Source organism: Mesoplodon densirostris, chromosome 2, assembly GCF_025265405.1.
Source record: "Mesoplodon densirostris isolate mMesDen1 chromosome 2, mMesDen1 primary haplotype, whole genome shotgun sequence".
Taxonomy (NCBI): Eukaryota; Metazoa; Chordata; class Mammalia; order Artiodactyla; family Ziphiidae; genus Mesoplodon; species Mesoplodon densirostris.
Genome location: NC_082662.1, coordinates 13,386,770 through 13,408,719, shown reverse-complemented (window position 1 = coordinate 13,408,719; position 21,950 = coordinate 13,386,770). Strand labels below are relative to the sequence as shown.

General features: G+C 42.0%; 1 protein-coding gene across 1 annotated transcript in view; it reads left to right on the top strand.

Moving 5' to 3' along the window:
• FBXO42 (F-box protein 42) overlaps nt 1–21,950 on the top strand; it is a 91,518-nt gene that overhangs the window by 42,242 nt on the left and 27,326 nt on the right. The window contains exons 2-4 of the mRNA XM_060089023.1: nt 3,263–3,529; nt 6,858–6,974; nt 15,192–15,326. Coding sequence (XP_059945006.1) covers nt 3,280–3,529; nt 6,858–6,974; nt 15,192–15,326 — 502 coding nt within the window. The 5' untranslated portion in view covers nt 3,263–3,279. The remainder of the gene's footprint in view (nt 1–3,262; nt 3,530–6,857; nt 6,975–15,191; nt 15,327–21,950) is intronic.

The window sequence follows — 21,950 nt, the reverse complement described above, 5'->3', positions numbered from 1 at the left end:
GTAATATAGTCATTTTGATATGTAACTGTTCTCTTTAGGGTAGGAGTTAGGGCTAGAAATGGAAAGGCCTATCCTCTAGCAAGTTAAGCACGTGGAAAAACAGTTCACTGAAAGTAGGGCAGATGTGGCTAACTAGGATTTTTTATTTATTTATTTATTTATTTTGCGTTACATGGGCCTCTCACTGTTGTGGCCTCTCCCGTTGCGGAGCACAGGCTCCGGACGCGCAGGCTCAGCGGCCATGGCTCACGGGCCCAGCCGCTCTGCGGCATGTGGGATCCTCCCAGACTGGGGCACGAACCCGCGTCCCCTGCATCGGCAGGCGGACTCTCAACCACTGCGCCACCAATGAGGCCCTAGGATTTTTTATTTAACACAATTTATAGTGAACCTATCACAATACTTCTCTACTTTTGAGGAATGGAGGGAATTGCTGCTGCCCTCCCTCTGCCACCACCACTCTCCCCCAACTAGGGGGACTTAGGCTACTCCCCTACCTTTTTATTTTTGGCTGCGTTGGGTCTTCGTTGCTGCACATGGGCTTTCTTTAGTTGCAGCGAGTGGAGGCTACTCTTCGTTGTGGTGCATGGGCTTCTCATTGCAATGGGTTCTCTTGTTGCAGAGCACGGGCTCTAGGCACACAGGCTTCAGTAGTTACAGCACGCAGGCTCAGTAGTTGTGGCACGCAGGCCCTAGAGTGTGTAGGCTTCAGTAGTTATGGCACGTGGGCTCAGTAGTTGTGGCTCACAGGCTCTAGAGTGCAGGCTCAGTAGTTGTGGCACATGGGCTTAGTTGCTCCGTGGCATGTGGGATCTTCCTGGACCAGGGCTCAAACCTGTGTCCCCTGCATTGGCAGGCAGGTTCTTAACCAGTGTGCCACCAAGGATGTCCCTCCCCTACTTCTAATTAGCCACCAGTTGTTCATCATCATCAAGATTCTAGCTGCCACTTTGCTAGGATACATTGCAGTATCATGAGCTAATTTTGTAGATAAATTATGTTGGGAGCAGTTTCATGAGTTTTGAGTCATGTTTTTCTTAATGTGATCATTCTTCCAGTTTTTAAGATGCTGTACATAATTAGTATGTGAATTACAGGAGTGGTAGAGATGAGGTTGGAGGTTTCTTTTCTTTGTTTTCCTCGCACCACCACCCCCCTCACCTTTTGGAACATTTCAGATCTTTCTCAAGGCCCCAAAGTATATTTCAGGGTCACTCTTCTCTTCCTGTTATTTCTTATCCTTCTCATTAGTGCTGGAGGGAATGCTGGAAATTTGTAAGGTGGATGGCATAGTGAATGGTCAGGGTAGGTGTGTATGGTCAAGGGAATAGATGTATTAAAAAATTATAAAAGGAACTCAGATGCCCCTTCAAGAAATGACTTGCTGCCCATTTGTAAGGAATGTAGCAAAAGAAAGCTGTCAGTCCTTTCAGGGTCTGCCACAGCATTGGAAACAAGGTCATGCCCTTCTCAGGGCAGGCAGTGGTGGTGAGCAGAGCAGTGATCTAAGAGCCTCACCTTCTTGCCCAGCACTGGAGTCCTCTGCTGGCCATTCTCCTCCCGAGCTCTCTGTTGGACAGGCTTCGTCAGATCTGCCTCATGGTCTGATGGCTCCTCCTGCTAAATCCTATTCTTTTCTTCTCATAAGAGTTCTCCCCATTAAACCTTTTTCATTCCTAATTTTATTTTAGCATCTGCTTCCTCTAGAATCTAACCTGTGACACACTTCTTACATAAATCACCCTGTTTCCTTCATTTTACTGTTTTTACCTCAGGCTTTGCACGAAACATCACTGGTGTGGTATAAATGAATTGTCTGCCTCTGTGTATGTTTTATTTATTTATTTATTTATTTATTTATTTATTTATTTTTGGCTGTGCTGGGTTTTTGTTGCTGCGTGCGGCTTTCTCTAGTTGCAGTGAGCGGGGGCTACTCTTCATTGTGGTGTGCGGGCTTCTCATTGTGGTGGCTTCTCTTGTTGCAGAGCATGGGCTCTAGACGCGGGCTCAGTAGTTGTGGCTCATGGGCTCTAGAGCGCAGGCTCAGTAGCTGTGGTGCACGGGCTTAGTTGCTCCGCGGCATGTGGGATCTTCCCAGACCAGGGCTCGAACCTATGTCCCCTACATTGGCAGGCGGATTCCTAACCACTGCGCCACCAGGGAAATCCCTCTGTGTGTGTTTTAACTTGTGCTCTTCCTAGAAAATTCAGGGAATACAGGTAGCACAAAGACATTTAAAAATACCCATAATATATTTTTTTAAATTAACCTCCACTAGAGGTAACTGTTAATAGTGGCTTATTTTGTTAAACTTTAGAGAAGTGTGTTAAGTGTTCACCTGGGTGAATTTTTCACAAACTGAACACATCTGTGTAACCATCACCCAATCAGGAAGCTTTACCACTACCCCAGGAGCCTCCCAGTCGTTACCTTTGGTAACCGCTATCCTCACTTGCAACAACATAAATTACTTTTGCCTAGTTTTGAACTTGATATAAGCATGGTCATGTAGTATGTACTGTTTTGTCTTCTTTGCTCAGTATTATGTTTAAGAGATTTACCCATGTGTGTATCTGTGGTTCCTTGCTGTATAGTATTCTGTTGTGTGAATGTACCACAATCTACCTGTTCTTTTGGTGGTGGGCATTTGTATTATTTCCAGTTTTTCACTCCTTGGATCTGTTATGATGTTTTCTAGTATAAATATTGCCTTGTGTTTGGTATTATAGCTAGTTAAGCCTGTTATTGAAATATTTATTATCCTCTTAAGTGAATTACCTTGTATAGAAGCTAAAAAAACCTGTCATTTCTTATTCCCATATCCTCAGAATATTCTTTTTACTCTTTTAGGACCCACAGTTTTTTCTTCTACATTTGAGGTCTTGAATTATATTACTGGCCAAGGGAAGCTAGTTGCTGTTCCCTTTGCTGTCTGCCAATCAGATCCTTGAGTTAGAGGAGTTGTTGAGAACAAGTTTTTTGGTTTTATGGTTATACCAGAACTCGGCTGTCACTCTGGTTTTCAGTGGAGAGAAAAAATACCATCAGAAGCCTTTAGGGATTTATTAGATATTTGGGATGGCCTTGGTATTTGAGCTGTACTTGATAAATTAAGGTGGCTCACAGCTGGTGTGGGAAAGTGCTAAAGGACAGATTTCAGATTGAGCATCTAAAAGAAATCATGAACAGCTTGGATGCCTTGCCTGAGTTATTTCAGAACTTCAGACAGTGTATACTGATGTTTGTTTCTTTCCCACTGTAGCTGTCAAGTGGAATGTCATGGCCAGCTCCTCGGACAGTGAAGATGATAGTTTCATGGCTGTGGACCAAGAAGAAACTGTGCTGGAAGGGACAATGGAGCAAGATGAGGAGCCCCACCCAGTACTGGAGGTTGAGGAGACTAGACATAATAGGTCCATGTCTGAGCTGCCAGAAGAGGTTTTGGAGTATATCCTGTCCTTTCTTTCACCATACCAAGAACACAAAACTGCAGCCCTTGTCTGCAAACAGTGGTACCGACTTATTAAAGGTACTGTGGAAAGTGGAAAGTTTTATTTATTTATTTAAAATTTGTTTGAATGATTTATTTTTACCTCCCAATTTCATTTTCTCTTTTCTCCCTTAAATTTTTTGTGGTTCTAAAATTTAGTGTTAGACGATTAGCACTGTACATTTTTCTTTTCTCTTTATCCTGCCTAATTTTATGAACAGCTTGAATATTATAGTATTTAATCCAATTTCCAGTTTTAAAATGAGGATTCTTTTTCTGCATATTCTTGGAGTTGATCTGGTAAGTTGTATTGTTCTTGAATAGGTAGAGTAGGGATGGATATGGATTGACAGTAATAGCTCACCTTCATATAACTCTTACCATTGTCAGGACTATTATAACTGCTTTACAATCCTCATAGCGAACTATGAATAGCTTAAAGTCACTAATTGTGGCAGATGTGGGATTATGAAAGCATTTACTGCTTGATTTTATCTCTAAACAGCACAGGCCCTATGTATGTCTTTTACTTTTTAAATGAGTTTCTCTTTTTTTTTCCCCCTCCATTTTCTAATCAAGATTTCAACTTTGGCTAAATGTTGAGGTCACTAGTTGTGCTGTAGTTTTAATTAATAGCAGTTATTTGGTTTCACTCCATTTTAGGTGGAAAGGGCCCATTTTTTGAATGAAGATGACCGAGCCAGTTGAATAATCTTTGATCAAAGCAAGGGTTGTATCAATTTTTTCTTTCCTGTTGGGGACAAGGCAGCCAGAGATACGAGAGAGAAAAACCTTTAGATCGGAATCAGTCTTAAAATCTTTTCCTCAAATCATAGTGATTCTCTGAGGATTAGGGTCCCTGTCATTCGTCCAAAGTCCAGCCTAGAGGGCTAATGAGGACCAGCTGTGTTGAAACTGATTGCTGGGTCCTGCGCTCATCTGCTCACAACTGATGACACTGGTATGCACAGCCTGCTTCTGTTTGCAGAGTTAATGGACTCCTCAGGAGACATTGCCTCCTTACACTGTGGAAGTAGATGGTTTTACCTCTAAAATAGAGGTGGAGAATCACAGACGAGGGGTGGTGATCTAATCAAATATATGAATTTATTCTTAGGTTTTATTTGGCATTCTTATCATTTTGATCTTTCTTTAAGAGAGAAGAACCTTAACCTAGTACTCGCAGTCTTAGATCTTCTGGGGGAAGTCACTGCCAAGACAGCTTTTTTTCCCCTCGATCATTACGTGTCTGTCTTTTATTCATTACTGCCTTACCTCATTTCAACATTTGCAAATCTGTATTACTTCACCAGTGCATAGTTGGCAGTATGGTCACACGTTAAAAATGGGCATGTCTTTTTTTTTTCTTTTTTTAAGCATCTTTATTGGGGTATAATTGCTTTACAATGGTGTGTTAGTTTCTGCTTTATAAGAAAGTGAATCAGCTATACATACACATATATCCCCATATCTCCTCCCTCTTGTGTCTCCCTCCCACCCTCCCTATCCCACCCCTCTAGTTGGTCACAAAGCACTGAGCTGATCTCCGTTTGCTATGGGGCTGCTTCCCACTAGCTATCTGTTTTACATTTGGTAGTGTATATATGTCCATGCCACTCTCTCACTTCATCCCAGCTTACCCTTCCCACTCCCCCGTGTCCTCAAGTCCATTCTCTACATATGCGTCTTTATTCCACTCCTGCCACCAGGTTCTTCAGAACCAAAAAATGGCCATGTCTTTTTTTTTTTTTTTTTTTTTTTTTTTTTTTGCTGTACGTGGACCTCTCACTGTTGTGGCCTCTCCCGTTGCGGAGCACAGGCTCCAGACGCGCAGGCTCAGCAGCCATGGCTCACGGGCCCAGCCACTCTGCAGCATGTGGGACCTTCCTGGACGGGGGCACGAACCTGTGTCCCCTGCATCGGCAGGCGGACTCTCAACCACTGCGCCACCAGGGAAGCCCGGCCATGTCTTTTTAATATTCCATTTCTTAACTGTGAGTTCAACCAAGGGATAATGATCATCATTAGAAAACATGTTCTGTTATCCTGCTTAAGGATCCACTAAGGTAGCATAAATTCAAGAATGATATACTCTTTCAAAATATAAATAATTGGGACTTCCCTGGTGGTGCAGTGGTTAAGAATCTGCCTGCCAATGCAGGGGACACGGGTTCGATCCCTGGTCCGTGAAGATCCCACATGGCGCAGAGCAACTAAGCCCATGCACCACAACTACTGAGCCTGCGCTCTAGAGCCCGCGAGCCACAACTACTGAGCCCACGTACCACAACTACTGAAGCCCACGCGCCTAGAGCCTGTGCTCCGCAACAAGAGAAGCCACCACAATGAGAAGCCCTTGCACCGCAACGAAGAGTAGCCCCTGCTCACCACAACTAGAGAAAGCCCACACGCAACAATGAAGACCTAACACAGCCAAAAATAAATAAATTTATTTTAAAAATTATATATATATATAATTGGTTGTACTCTTCATTCAAAATATTTCTCTTTGAAATAAGAAAGTAATTTCATGTGTTGGGAAAGCAGATTGTTCCAGAGGTATAAAGCTCGCACTTTTTTAAAAAATAGACTTTACTTCTTTAGAGTGGTTTAAAGTTCACAGCAAAACTGAGCAGGTTCCTAGATTTCCCGTATACCCCTGTCCCCAGACATGCACAGCCTCCCCTACTTTCAACATCCCTCACCAGAGCGGTACATTTCTTACAATTGATGATCATACATTGATACATCGTTGTCACCCAAAGTCTTTAGTTTACATAGGGTGTACATTCTGTGAGTTTGGACATATATATAATGACATGTATCCAGCATTATAGTAAAAACTCTGATTTTTTTTAAAAACAGCTTTCCTTAGTTATAAATTCATCATTTCATAATCCACTGTCAGCTAATTATTACTCCTTGTTTAAGATGGAGAATACTTGGTTGCCGTGGTCTAACCATAGATATTTACTGAACAGCTGTTATATTCCAGAGACTGTTTTACCACACTTTTTCTCACAAAACTAAATTATCTCCCAGCCCCTTTGCTTTGGAGTAAATAGCACCAACTATTTTGATGTGTTGCCTCATGACACGATGTAAAGGGGAGCAGATTTTAAGTGTGAGCTGATTTTGTAACCTTGAGGGAGTCACTTAACCTTGGTAAAATGAAAGGATTAGATCTTCCAGTTTTGAAATTCTGTGATTCTGTTTTCTGTCTTTGAATGAAAAAATCAAAGAAATTTGGAGTTCCTCAAAGAAACATATGTCTTATAAAAGTGATAAGAATTAATAGCTGCAGTTTTAATAATTTGATTTACAAGTGAAGAGTCCAGGCTGAAGCTTTTGTTATTTTTGTCTTTAGGTGTAGCCCACCAGTGTTATCATGGTTTCATAAAGGCTGTCCAGGAAGGAAACATTCAGTGGGAGAGTCGGACTTACCCTTATCCTGGAACCCCAATCACTCAGCGGTTCTCACACAGTAAGTATTTACTGTGAAAGCAGATCCCATCCTGCCTGTGGTCGTGTTTCCAAAAGCTATTTTGGAGGCTTGTATTTTGTCTGACTTCTTAATGAAGAAAATATTAAATAAGGGTTTATATTAATTTTACAATCAGAATTAGGGAAGAGCATGAGCCTAAATATATTGTAGGCACTGTGATATAATTTTATATTCTGCTTTTTCATTGGATTTTTGTAGTATCTCTACTCCAAAGAGGTCAAGGTGTTATGCTTAGGTTTTTAAACATTTGACATCATGTAAGAGGAAAACAAAGGAAAGGCATACGTGAGGGTTTTTCTGGGATCCTGCTTAGGGAGTAGCCAGAGCTTAGCACTAATTTTTGCAATAACTCTTTATCTTAACATAGTGTATGTTCAGCAAACACTGAATTTGACTAGGGTCACACAAAAATTTTGAACATGAAGGATATTGTTTATAAAATACAAATTTAAGTAGTAAAATTATAAATAAAATGTTTTGGCAAATAGACAATTTAGAGTTTTTGACTTCTAGACTTTTTTTTTAGGATTTTTTAAAAAATTTTTATTTATTTATTTTTGGCTGCGTTGGTCTTTGTTGTGGTGCGTGGGCTTCTCTTGTTGTGGAGCATGGCCTCTAGGCACACAGGCTTCAGTAGTTGTGGTATGTTGGCTGAGTAGTTGTGGCTCGAGGGCTCTAGAGTACAGGCTCAGTAGTTGTGGTGCACGGGCTTAGTTGCTCCGCGGCATGTGGGATCTTCCCGAACCAGGACTTGAACCCATGTCCCCAGCATTGGCAGGCAGATTCTTAACCACTGTGCCACCAGGGAAACCCTGACTTTTTCTAGAGTTAACTCTCCATTTTAATTGATTTTTGTAGATGCCATTTTATTCTTTTTTTTTTTTTGGCTGTACCCACGCCTTGCAGGATCTTAGCTCCCCCACCAGGGGTTCAACCCAGGCCCCGGCAGTGAGAGCACCGAGTCCTAACCACAGGACCACCAGGGAATTCCTGATACCATTTTATTCTGTTAGTGATTTATATCCCTCCATCAAAGTGAGACTGAGATGTGATCTATCTTAGGCCACAAAAGCTGTATTTATTAATGGTTTTACATAAAGAAAGTTCATTGAGAGGAGAGGGAAGCCTCTTAGAAAGTTCTCAGAATTGCTGCTTTAGTTATATTACTTCTGTATTCAGAAACCTTCAGGACTTCCCTGGTGGCACAGTGGTTAAGAATCCGCCTGCCAATGCAGGGGACACGGGTTTGATCCCTGGTCCGGGAAGATCCCACATGCCGTGGAGCAACTAAGCCTGTGCGCCACAGATACTGAGCCTGTGCTCTAGAGCCTGCGAGCCACAGCTGCTGAGCCCATGTGCCACAACTACTGAAGCCTGCACACCCACAGCCCATGCTCCATAACAGGAGGAGCCACTGCAATGAGAAGCCCGTGCACTGTAATGAAGAGTAGCCCCCGCTCGCCGCAACTAGAGAAAGGCCACGTGCAGCGACAAAGACTCAACGCAGCCAAAAACAAATTAATTTTAAAAAAAGAAAAAAAGAAACCTTCAGTGTCTATTTAGTGCCTACAAGATAAAAACTTAGTCTTATATTTAAAACCCTCTTTAAGTTGACTTATTTCTAAATTACCACTTCATCTCCCAACTTTTCCCAAGAGCTTTCCTCTTTCAAGTTGTCACTTTGCTGTACTTGATTCTTCCTCTCTAGAGTATTCCCATCCACTTAGCTGAAGCCTGCTTCTCCTTGAAAACTCGGTTGAAGTTCTAGCTCCTTTGGGAAACCTTTTCTCAACTCTCTAGCCCACAAAAAAATTTTTCCTGTTCTGAGCTTATGTCTGGAATACTAATTTGGCACTTAACTCACATTGTCTTTCATTGTTAACTTGTATGTTTGTGTCTTTTTTTTTTTTTTTTTTTTTTTTTGCGGTACGCCATCCTCTCACTGTTGTGGCCTCTCCCGTTGCGGAGCACAGGCTCCAGACGCGCAGGCTCAGTGACCATGGCTCACGGGCCCAGCCGCTCCGCGGCAGGTGGGATCTTCCCAGACCAGGGCACGAACCCATGTCCCCTGCATCGGCAGGCGTACTCTCAACCACTGCGCCACCAGGGAAGCCCTGTTGGTGGGCTTTGATACTTGTTTTTGCTTAAATTTTTTTTTTCATTTCCTTACTTGGTATTTTCATTTCCTTACTTGATATCCAAGAAAAGGTGTCTCATTGTCTTTCGTTGTCTCTTTCGGTCTGTCTCTTTATTGTTTTCTTCCATCAGTCTCTACATGCTATCTAACTGGCAAACTGAAGAGGATTATTACAGGGAATGGGCAGTTTTCAAAATAGGTTGAAAACAAGGCATTCCTTTAATTTTTTTCCTTAGCTCCTTCAACTTCCATCTCTGTATTTCTCCCTTTAGCTCTATTTTATTCCTTATGCCTAACTCATGTGGAGCTTGAGATCCACATTTCCAGTTCTTTGCTCATACTGCCACAGAGATTCACAGATGTTTCATATTTAGTGAGCCAAAAGTAGAATTCAGTAGTTTTCCCCCCAATTTTGTCCTTTCTCTAATTTAGTTAATAGCATTATCATTCTTTCAATTATACAAGCTTGAAATCTTGGATTAATCCTCAATTCTTCTCCCTCCCTCAACAACAAAAGTCAAATCTTGTTGATTCTGTTCTATCTCTGCAATCTCTCTCATATCTTTCCTTTTACCACGCCCCCCATTACTCACACTTATGACTTAATCATTCCATCTTTCCTAAATCTTTTCTTTCTTTCTGTTTTTTTTTTTTGGCTGTGGCATGTGGGATCTTAGTTCCCCAGCCAGGGATCGAACCCGTGCCCCCTGCAGTGGAAGCGTGGAGTTTTAACCACTGGACCACCAGGGAAGTCCCCCTAAGTTTTTTCTAAACAATCTTCTTGCCTTTCTTCTCTCTTCTTCTGAACCTGGTCTAGACACTTGGCAGCCATCTCCAAAACTGGGGACAGTGCCACCTCGTAGGGCATCTGGAAATGTGTAAGGCCATTGTTTATTGTCTTGACTGGAAAGTACTACAAGCAGGTAGTAGGCAAGGACCTACTTGGGTTGCTAAATGTCGTGCAGTGAATGGGACGGTCCTGCACACAAAGAATTGACTTGCTCAAAATGACAGGAGCTCCTGTCGGGAAAAACTGCAAATCTGAACCATAAAACCAGCCTTGTCACTCCTCTGCCCAAAAGCCTGAGCCTTTTTGCACTGCATGTAGAAGTTTCCACCCCACCTGGCATTCACCAAGCCTACCTTTTCAGCCTCACTGACTCACTGCTGCATCCTTACACAGCCAGGCTCTACCCACACGAGATTCCTTGTTTGTCTTAAACTTCCCTACCTCATGGCTTTGCTTCGATGCCCTGATTTCATTTTCCTTTCCCCTCCCATTCCTCTTTCGCCCCTAGACTTGTTCGCCCCATGTTAATTGATTGAAAATGTCCTGACCTCTAAAACCCATCTTGGAGACAAAGCCAAAAGCCACCTTCTTTCACACTACTCTCAAATTCCCCACCGTGGAGATTAAGCTCTTCTCTTTTTCTGCTTATACTCGTTTAATACACTCTTCATACCTTCTTCTTAATGTTTATTACCATCTGTCTTTTACCATAATTATCTGTGTAAGAGAGGCTGCATGCAAAGGAAGAACTTTAGACTTGGGAAGCAAATTCCTTGGCTCCTCTAACCGATAATTTCCTCATCTGTAAAATGCATATGATAAATTCTGTTTGTGCCACAGGGTTGCTAGGAAATTTAATTGAGGAGACACTTGTAAAAATATATTTTAACCTGTAAAATTGTAGGACGATGATGATGTCTTCTCCACAAGATTGTTATCTACTTGAGGACAGTCAGGCTCCATGTCTTAGACATCTGTGCACCTTTCACAACACTAGGTTCATAGTTGACATCTATTAATTCTGTGGAATTGTATAACAAAGATACGAGCAATAGAGCTTCTTTCTTATGTAAAAGTCTGGGACAAAAAAATGCAGGGAAAGTAAAATGAAGCCAGTTCTCTTGGTTATTTGATGAGTGTGTGCATGGCCAATCATGCAATCCTTGATTAAGGTAGAATGTCCCTTTCAGATTGACATAGGGGTCTGTTGAATCCCCAGCATTATGTTTTGAAAAACCTTTTAGTGTTTAGGCTCCAAATATGGTCAGGTCATTCCATACACTTGCTAATCTTGCTCCTGCAATAGCCAGCAGGCCCAGACTGGATAACCAGCCTTTCTTATTCCATAGTTACATAATTACAGGCCTTATCAAGTATGTCCTGGCTTGTAGATGTGAGACACATGACAGCATAGTCTCTAAGCATGGGATAAATGCCTCAGGACCTTTCCCTGGAGACAAGTGAGGGAACAAGAGAAATTTAACCTCTGGAAGTGCAAAAATTAGAGTTCAGTGAACATTAATCTAGTGACTACCAGGCACCATGGAAAATATGAAACAACTGGAAGACCTTGAACTTCAGAGGAATATAATATAGTAGGCTTTGCTTGTTGTGAGTGTAACTGTGCATATTTGACTTGTCTTCGAGTAGGGATTATTAGATTTTAACTTGAGGTATGTGACTTGCAATAGTTGTTCATGGAGCAGTCAAGCACATTTCAGAAAGCTTGAAGAGATCTAGCAGTTGGAATAATCACATTCTCAATGTTATTTCTTAGCAGAGTAGTCATACCGTACTACGAACGGTAACTTTTGTATAGCACATTCCAGTGGTCTAGATATTCTGAAAGGAGAATGTTCTGTTTGGGTGGAGAACTTTGGTAAAAGGAAGTATTTACTTGAGCAGTGGTATTTGCTTAAATTCTTAATTTTTTCTGAAAGGCTCATTGAACTTGGGTCCCCAACCCCCACCCAGACCAACATGTACGCATCTTAAATAAAAATAGGCAAACAGAGTTCAGTAGGATGCTTAAAATATTTGAGTGTATTATTGATGGCTGTTTCTCATTCCCATTATATCTGAGTTCTAAACATAGCTGCCTAAATTGACTCCCTTCCTCTCCAAGCTTTGTTGGTAATGACTGCTGGATATTGAAACTACAGTGTGTGAAACTTGTCATTCCAGTCCCATTAGCTTTGCATAGGGTTTGGGCTGTACCTTCCTCTTCCAGAAACCTTTGTTTGCTCAAAGAGAAGCAGGAAAATGCCAATTGCCTTATTTTAGTATAGGATTAAAATACACGTGGTAAGGACCTCATGGGGCCCAGCTGCTGGCTAGGTTTTCAGTCCAAATAGAGAAGAAGAATGTTTGCTACCTCTTTGAAAAATAAAGGCGCTGTGCTTTTTTGCTACATGAAGGAAGCAGCTGCCAAGAGTTGATCTTTGAGGAATAGTGGGACATAAATGAGCTACTGACTGTTTTAGTTATGAAATCATGGATTTGTCTTATTAAACATTGTTATAATGAACATCAGTTAAGGTTTCAGAAGCCAGAGGACATTGCTAATTTCTGTTCTGGGGTTATGGATTATCAGGTGGAAGAGAATGTTCTTTTATGCCAGGCACCAGTCAGTTCAATTCAGAATTGCCCCAGTTTGTTGGAGTAGCTAGTTCAAAAAGGTATGTATGAGAAGACCAATATACCTGAAGCTCACCTCCTTTAGTGGAGATTAAAGTGTGGCTTCAGTAATTATCCTTTTTGTTTGTTTAATGTCATCTAACTTGATCCTTTGTTATTTGCAGTTCTCAACAAACCTGAAACATGAGCAGTGGACTTATATGGGGTTTTGCTTCTTTTTTTTTTTTCTTCTTCTTTTTCCTTTGGGCAATGCTGCTTGCATGATTGAACTTGGGCCATGGCAGTGAAAGCACAGAGTCCTAACCACTGGACTGCCAGGGAATTCCCAGGATTTTACTTCTTAATAGACTTTCTTATTGGGATGTTAATTAAAAAACTGATTTAGATATGGATTAGAAGTTATTTTCAAAGGCAAAGAAAGTCAGTAGGAAAAAAAGGGGGATGGGGGAATTACTTGGCAGTCCAGTAGTTAGGACTCGGTGCTTTCACTGTGGGGGCCCGAATTCGATCCCTGGTCAGGGAGCTAAGATCCCGCAAGCCTCAGGGCACAACCCCCCCCAAAAAAAGGAAGAAAGTCAGTGGAAAGTGTAAGATCATTTAAACCTTCATACACCATTGTAGCATGTTTGAGTTCTGGGAGTAATTAAGTATTTTTGCAGATGTGAGCCTGTTGATGATTAAATGGTATTTCATTTCTCCACATCTCTAGTTTCTTTAATTTCTTTGTTAATTTGAAAAGTCTGTAGCTCTGTTATTGCACAGCATCAGAGGTCAGATTTTTTTTCCTTTAATTTTATTTACTTATTTATTTTTGGCTGCTTTGGGTCTTTGTTGCTGTGCGCTGGCTTCCTCTAGTTGCGGCGAGCAGTGACTACTCTTCATTGCGGTGTGCAGGCTTCTCATTACGGTGGCTTCTCTTGTTGCAGAGCACGGGCTCTAGGCGCGCGGTTTCAGTAGTTGTGGCTCAGGGATTCTAGAACTCAGGCTCAGTAGTTGTGGTGCACGGGCTTAGTTGCTCCGCCGCATGTGGGAACTTCCTGGACCAGGGATCAAACCCATGTCCCCTGCATTGGCAGGTGGATTCTTAACCACTGTGCCCCCAGGAAAGTCCCAGATGTTTTGGTTTTACTCCTTCCACTGGCTGAGATTACTGGGTGTAAGTGACTGAACACATTGCTTTTATTATCTCTTAACTCATCCAGTTTTTGGACTTGGCTTTCCTAGTGTAGAGAGTCCTTAAAGGCATATCAAGTGGGCTGAGTTAAGAAAAAATAAAAAAGGAGGGTTATTCCCAGAGCTAGTATATATCACAGAGGTAATTATAGCAGTGATGTTTCCCTTTTTCTGAACTTAAATAGTGGTGCCAGAGTTCAGAAGAGATCTTAGAAACCGTGGTGTGCTAAACTGAACAAGACCTACAGATAAACTAGATGATCACTGAAGCCATGCACTAGTGGGTTGAATCTCTGAATTTCTTTTCCCTTTCCCCTTTCTTTTATGTGACGCTTAACTGTTTTAGCCTAGTTTCACATTGAGAGGTCTGTTTTTCCCAGTGGTATGCATGAAATGAAGTTTTGCTCAGCCCTTTTCCTGAAATACAAGATGGTAAATGCAGGACTGGAAGGAGCATGGTCATCTTTTCCAAAGGACAGAGGCTAAATGAACTTTCCAATGAGAAGCAAGGTGGCAGAGCTTAGCTTTCATGTCTCCTGTCTAGACTCTGGCTCTGGTCTTTCTGGTTTTAGGGGAACAGCCCCTCTCACAGTCATTGACTCTTTTCTTCGGAATAGTACTCATTGGTGAGGTGTATATAGTCACCTAATTAAAAAGGCTTTTCTTAGAGACCTTGGTGCTTTTTAACTGTTACTTACTGCATTGGTTTTCTATTCAGCACCAACCAGTCGGCCTTGGTGGCTTTTGGATACACACCTAGGAGCTTGATGACTTTCATGTTTTTTCTCTCAGTTGTTTGGGGACCATACTACTTCTGAGATCGCCGAGCTACATTGGTTCTGTATGTGTGGTTACTTTATGGCATGGATTAAAATTGTTTTCTTTTCTTTTGAAATTTTAATTTTTATTTATTTATTTATACATACAGCAGGTTCTTAAAATTGTTTTCTGTCATTCTCTTTCATATAAAGTCTTGTTATTGTTTTGTGCCTCATGTTTCATTTGAAAGCAAAAGCAATAAGAGGAGGACGGGTGGAGAGAAATGGGAGGACAGAGTACGTCTGTTAGCGCCATCTTCGCCTAGCCCTAGATGATAATAATGCAGATTTAGATTAATTATGCAGCTGTGCTGAAATTTCACTCATTGAACACCCTTAATCTGAATTCTTGTGTTCTCTTGCTAGAATTATATTGTCTTATTTAATGATATCATTGTCAGTTTGCTTAGTGTGCTCAGAAATAACATAACATTTCCATAGCTTTTCTCTGGTCCTTATTTTAAAGGTTAATGTGATATTGATCAACCTGAAGACAGGAGGCTGGTTATAGAAAGGTTGATACCTGGGAACAACAGCGGAATGTGTGAAATAATTGATCTTTGAAAGATATGGGCTACAGTTAAGGTTTCGAGTGGCTTCAGAATTAGACATCAGTTATTCATTTATTGTTTTCTTTCTAGGTGCGTGCTATTATGATGCTAATCAGTCTATGTATGTGTTTGGAGGCTGTACCCAGAGCAGCTGCAATGCTGCCTTCAATGACCTCTGGAGACTTGACCTAAATAGCAAAGAGTGGATCCGACCTTTGGCTTCAGGTAAGAGAGAAAATGCTGATCTTTGCTTCCTTATCAGGTAACCCCCTTTGTCTGGAAACTCTACCTGATCCTTTAGGTGTTGGTCTCAAGAACAGATTACTGGGGCCCCAGATCCTTTGTCAAATCTGCTTGTAAATGCTAAGAGTAATATGCTTGTGTAAGGGCTTTGAATTTTTTTTTAATTATACTTTATCATTAGTATTGGTACCCTGCCAAAATTGCTATACTACTGTGTGAATTCATTTGTGTGGTTTTCTGAAGTACTTGTACAGGTGCGATATGTTCTTTGGTATGAAGTTGAAGTAAGAGCAGAAGCACAGTCGTGAGAACTGTAGTTGACTGACAGAAGCTCTTGTCCCAGGGCTAAGATCTCTGAATATCTTGTTGTTGCCAGCTCAGGTATTTGGGGAGTGTATGGAACATGCCTCTGCTGGTTACTTTTAACAGCTCAGGAGTGTGGGAAGATTCCACAGTAGGTACATTCCTGCACAGTCCCACTATGCCAAAATTCTGGCAGAAAGAAACTAGATTATTTTCTCTTTTGACCTAAGCTTTCTTGGGGAAGAAACACACACACACACACACACACACACACACACTCACACACACACACACACACACAGTTTTTGCACTCACGAGGCGGGACAGTTTGAAAAGGCACAGTTATAAGATTGGAGGGGCTGGTGTGATGGAGAAATAGAGTCCACTGAGTATAAAGTATTCTGCTAGATGTGTTGGCAAGCTCTTCCCAAACATTCTTCATTGGCTTTTCAAGGTTGGAATTCACTCTAGGACTAAGGAGACTTGGGTATCCCTTGGGCAGATTCCGTACTTATTTAGGTCTTGATTTACTTTGGTTACTAAACAGAAGACAACATGGTGTATTAGAAAGGTCACTGGACTAAGTGAGGACACGTGAGTTTCATTTCCTGGCAAAATCACCAATTCTCCATGTAACTATGAACAAGTTACCATATCTTTCTGGGAGAAATACGGAGGAGGAGCAGAAGATGCTGTTTTTAAATGGGTCGGGAAAGCTGATTTATGTTTCGTTTATTTCTGTAATGACTACTGTGAATGTCTAGGCCAGGGGCTTAAAATCGTTTCATGAGAAGAAGCTACATTTTGCTTCCCCAAAACTGTAAGTTCCTGTTTCTTTCCTCTGCAATAGGCAAATATATAGAAGGGAGGAGCATACTGACAGTGGATAGTCAGAAGTGGGGCTGGGTTTTGTACAGATGAAATTCTTTTAAATTATTGGAAAGATAAAGAGATGTTAATCATTAAAATTTTTTGAAGATTAGTATTATTTTAGAGCCTTTAGAATTTTGTACTTTGGAGCATTTCCTTTTCTAGCACTTTGTCCTTTATTGTACTTAATGCAATATTGATTAAAATCTAGAATCACAGATTCTAAAATGCAGAGGGTCTTTTTGGCTTAAACATCCAACTGCCCTTGTACTTGTTGTCCAGGCCCCATTTCAGAGTAGCTTTCATGTTCCAGTCACAAAATACAAATACTGCCTTTCTCTGTTTTGTAACCAAGCTTTATGCCTTTGATAATTTGGCATGGGTGTTGCTCTTTCTTGTAGACATGGAGCTCTGGACCTTCATAGCCTGTTGGCATCTACTTTGCTTATTTTTCCTTATTTCTCCCTCTAAGATAGACATGGGATGTTTTGTTGTTGTTACTAACTACTAAGTTTAAAGGCAATGCTTTGAAATCCCCAAGGTAGAAGTATCAGAGAAATAACTGACTTTGTAATTCAGATTCTACAACGGATCTGATTTTTTTTAATTATTATTATTATTATTATTATTTTTAGCTGGGTCGGGTCTTAGTTGCAGCACGTGAGATCTTTTCACTGCGGTGCAGTATCTTCGTTGTGGTGCACAGGCTTCTCTATAGTTGTGGCGTGCAGGCTTCTCTCTAGTTGTGGTGCGCAGGCTCCAGAGTGCACGGTCTCTCTAGTTGCAGCACGGGCTTAGTAGGCCTGCGGCACGTGGGATCTTAGTTCCCCGACCAGGGATCGAAACAGCGTCCCCTGCACTGAAAGACGGATTCTTAACCACTGCACCACCAGGGAAGTCCCCGGGATCTGAATTTTTTAAAAATACAATGTTACCCAAGTCTTAAGTTTCTCAATAAAGAAAAAAATTGCCATTAAAAACAAAAAACAATGTTAGACTGTTCCATTTTATAAAATATATTAGCTCCTGAATGTTTAAAAGTAATTTTCTAACAAAACGTCTCAAAGAATCTAGTTTCTGCTTCCCTCTAATCTACAATTAGAGCCTAGTTTTAGAGGGGTGGAAACTGAGCTTCTTGCATGTCTACTTTAAAAAAAAAAAACCCACAGTAATTTAATAAAGAGTCCTGTGAGATTCTCATTTAGGCAGAAATCCCATGGGAAGATTGCCTGGGGAAATGTTTCTATACGCTGTCATGAGTCGCAACCAAAATTACTTCCTAACTGAAACATCAGTGAGTCTTTCTGAATAAAACACAGTTGTTGGGATGTCTTGGTGTGCCTGACTCACCCATTTTAGTGCATGGTGGTGGGTAAGTTAGATGGTAGCTGAGGGGAGGGTGCTACCCCCACCCTTTGGTACCAGATGTGACGTCTTCTAGCATTTAATTATTTGCAAGTGATGGGTATCTAGGGTGATAGGTTTTTTTTGTTTTTTGTTTTTTTTTTTTTTTTTGCAGTACGCGGGCCTCTCACTGTTGTGGCCTCTCCCGTTGCGGAGCACAGGCTCCGGACGCGCAGGCTCAGAGGCCATGGCTCACGGGCCCAGCCGCTCCGCGGCATATGGGATCCTCCCAGACTGGGGCACGAACCCGTGTCCCCTGCATCGGCAGGCGGACTCTCAACCACTGCGCCACCAGGGAAGCCTAGGGTGATAGTTTTAACAGTGCTCAGTCTTCAAAAGTGTAGCTCTTTGGAAAAGAGCATCAAAAAACAGTGGAACAGTTTGGGTTAAGAGCAGAATCTTGATAAAAGAATGCTACTGTATCAGGTATCTTTTTACATGTGTATTTGGTTTTATTACAGATGAGACTGGAGCATCTCATTTTGGTTGGTGTTGTAGCATAGGCTGCCATAACAAAATACACAAAGTCTGGGGGGCTTTAACAACAGAAACTTATTTCTCACAATTCTGGAGGCTAGGAGTCTGAGAGCAGGGTGCTGGTGAAGGCTCTATTCATGGCTTTCAGAGAGCTAGTGAGCTTGCTGTGTCCTTACATGGCAAAGAGTGAGTTCTGATATCCCTTCCTCTTTTTATAAAAGTATCTAAACCTAATTATCTCCCAAAGCTCCCATCTCCATATGCCATCACACTGAGATTAGGACTTCAACATGTGAATTTTGGGAGGACAGAATTTAGTCCATAGCAGTTGGAATTAATGTGATTTGCCAATGAAACCTTGTCTTGCATTCCTTTTGAAATGATAGAAGGAGGGAGCATCTGGAGGGAGTGTGGTGGTGATTGAGTGCTGGAATGACAGCTCTTACAGCTGAGAGAGACCTACAGTACTTCTCCGACATTTCGGAGTTACGTGAGTTACTGCCTCCTCCCTTTTACATGAGGGTAGGTGACCCCTACCCTCATGGAGCTTATACTGTAATGGGGAAGAAAAAAAAACAGTTATGAAGGAAATGAGGAATGAGATACAGAATAAGAGGGGGAGATCTACTTTAAACAGAAGACGACCTTTTTTTGCTGAGATATGAAAGATGCAGAGTGGAAGGAAGTGATAATGGCATATACAAAGAAGAGGACATATTGGAGGAACTGAAAACAGAGCTTTGTGGATGTAGCATAATGAGCAAGGGGTAGAGTGGCACAGATGGAGTTGAGGTGTAGATGGAAGCCAAATCATTCACAGACCATAGTCTGTGAGATCTTGAGATTTTAAACAAAGGAATATTATGATCCTGTTTACATTTGTAGGAACACTTTTGCTGCTATTTAGGAAATGGATTAAAGAAGGCAAGAAAATAAAGCAGAGAGAACAGGTAGGAGGCTATCAGAATAGTACAGGTGAGAGACTGTGTTGGCTTGGACTAGAGTCCTAACAGTGGAGATAAAGAGAAGTGAATGAATTTGAGCTGAATTTTTGTGTTAAAAATGAGGGGACTTCTTGATGGATTGGATATGGGAGGGTGAGAGGGTCAATCAAGGCTAACTTATGTTTCAGGTTTGTTCACTTAGGTAGGTAGTGGGGCCATTTGCTGAAATGGAGAAGAAACATTTGGAAGAGGTGTTTTTTTTTTTTTACCTCTTTAAACATTTAAGTGGTGGTATCAAGTAATTAGCTGTTATGGGGAGTTTGGCATTTCAAATAGAGGACTTGACTTTTCTTAAATGACAGTACAGTCCTTTTGCTTAATTAATTCTTCTCTCATCCTTCATTTGTTCATTCAACAAATATTTATGGATTGCCTACTCTGTGCCTGGTATTGTTTTAGATGCTGGGGATACATGACTGAATAAAACAGACAAAAAATCCTACTGGAGATTAAATTCAAATGAGGGAAGACATATTTAAAATGACAGGTACAGGGCTTTCCTGGTGGCGCAGTGGTTAAGAATCCACCTGCCAACACAGAGGACACAGGTTCATGCCCTGGTCCAGGAGGATCCCACATGCCGCAGAGCAACTAAGCCCGTGTGCCACAACTACTGAGCCTGCCCTCTAGAGCCCGTGTGCCACAACTACTGGAGCCCGTGTGCCCCAGCTACTGAAGCCCGCATGCCTAGAGCCCGTGCTCCGCAATAAGAGAAGCCACTGCAATGAGAAGCCCTCGCACCACAAAGAAGAGTAGCCTCCGCTTGCCAAAACTAGAGAAAGCCCGCATGCAGCAACAAAGACCCAATGCAGCCAAAAATAAATAAAAATAAAAATAAATAGATTTTAAAAATGAAATAAAATGACAGGTACCTAATATAATATATTAGAAGATGATTAATGCTATTGAAGCAAAACTATAGCATAGTAAAGGGGATGAGGAATAGGGGAGATTATAACTAGGGGGATCACGGTAGACCTCATGGAGAAGGTGACATCAGAACAAAGACTTGATGGGTACAAGAAGTGAACCATGAGGATATCTAAGGAAAGAACATTCCAAAGAATAACCAGTGCAAGGGTTCAGAGGTGAGAGTGTGCTTGGGACAGTCAAGGGGTAATGAGAATGCTGTGTGGCTGGAACAGAGTGAACAAAGGAGACTGTACTAGGAGAGGTTGGACAAATAATGGAGGAGAGGGTGTCCTACATATAAGGCTTTCTGGCTGTTATAAGGACTTCGTGGACTTTGTCATATTCTTTGAGTGAAGTGGCTGATGATTTAGGTTGCTGAGAAGACTGTCAGATGGCAAGTGTAGAAGCGAGGAGATCAGTTAAGAAATGGTAGCAATAGTCTAGGCAAGAAATTATGGTGATTTGGACTAGGGTGTTAGCAGAAAGATAAAAATTGGATGCATTGGATAGAGCCCACGGTTTGGATATGGAGTGTGAAAGAGAGGAGTCAAGGATGGCTGTAAGGATTTTTAGCCTGGGCACTTGAAGGAATAGAGTTGCCGTTCACTGAGATGAGTAAGACTGTGGGTGGCCAGGGTTGGCAAAGTGCAGGAGAGATGAGAGATTCAGTTTGAAGCATGTTAAGTTTGAAATGCACATTAGGACATCCAGGTAGAAAAAGGTGTGTGTCTGGAGTTCAGGGGAGAAATGCAGGCTAGAGATTTTTGTGTAGATAGCCAAATGGGAGTCATGTAGATGGATTTAAAGCCGTGAGACTGGATGAGATTACCAAGGGAGTAAGTGAAGATAGAGAGTCTAAGTCTGGGAGACTCCACCATTTGGAAATCAGGGAGGAGGGGGAAATGGCAAAATACTAGAAAAAGAGCAAGGTTGGGGGAGGGCGGTGGTATGAGAAAACCAGGGGAATGTGGCATCTTGGAAGCTACCATACTTGCACGTGTTTCCAGAAGAGGAGGAAATAGTCAGCCGTGTCATATTCAGCTAAGAGGTCAAGTCATATAATGACTGAGAACTGACTTTGAATTTAATAAAGAGTATTTTCAATGAGAGGTAAGGGTGAAGCCTACTTGGAATGGTTTTTTTTTTTTTTTTTTTTTTTTTTTGCGGTATGCGGGCCTCTCACTGTTGTGGCCTCCCCCGTTGCGGAGCACAGGCTCCGGACGCGCAGGCTCCGGACGCACAGGCTCAGCGGCCATGGCTCACGGGCCCAGCCGCTCCGCGGCATATGGGATCCTCCCAGACCGGGGCACGAACCCGTATCCCCTGCATCGGCAGGCGGACTCTCAACCACTTGCGCCACCAGGGAGGCCCTGGAATGGTTTTAAGAGAATGGGAAGAGAGGAGTTGAAGATAGTTAAGTATGAGCAATACATTAATTTTTTTAAAAGAGTGTTACTATAAAGGAGAGCAGGGAAGTGAGGTGCTAAGTAGAGATGAATGTAGAATTGAGAGTTGTGGCCTCTCCTGTTGCGGAGCACAGGCTCCGGATGCACAGGCTCAGCAGCCATGGCTCACGGGCCCACCCGCTCCGCGGCATGTGGAATCTTCCCGGACCGAGGCGCGAACCCGTGTCCCC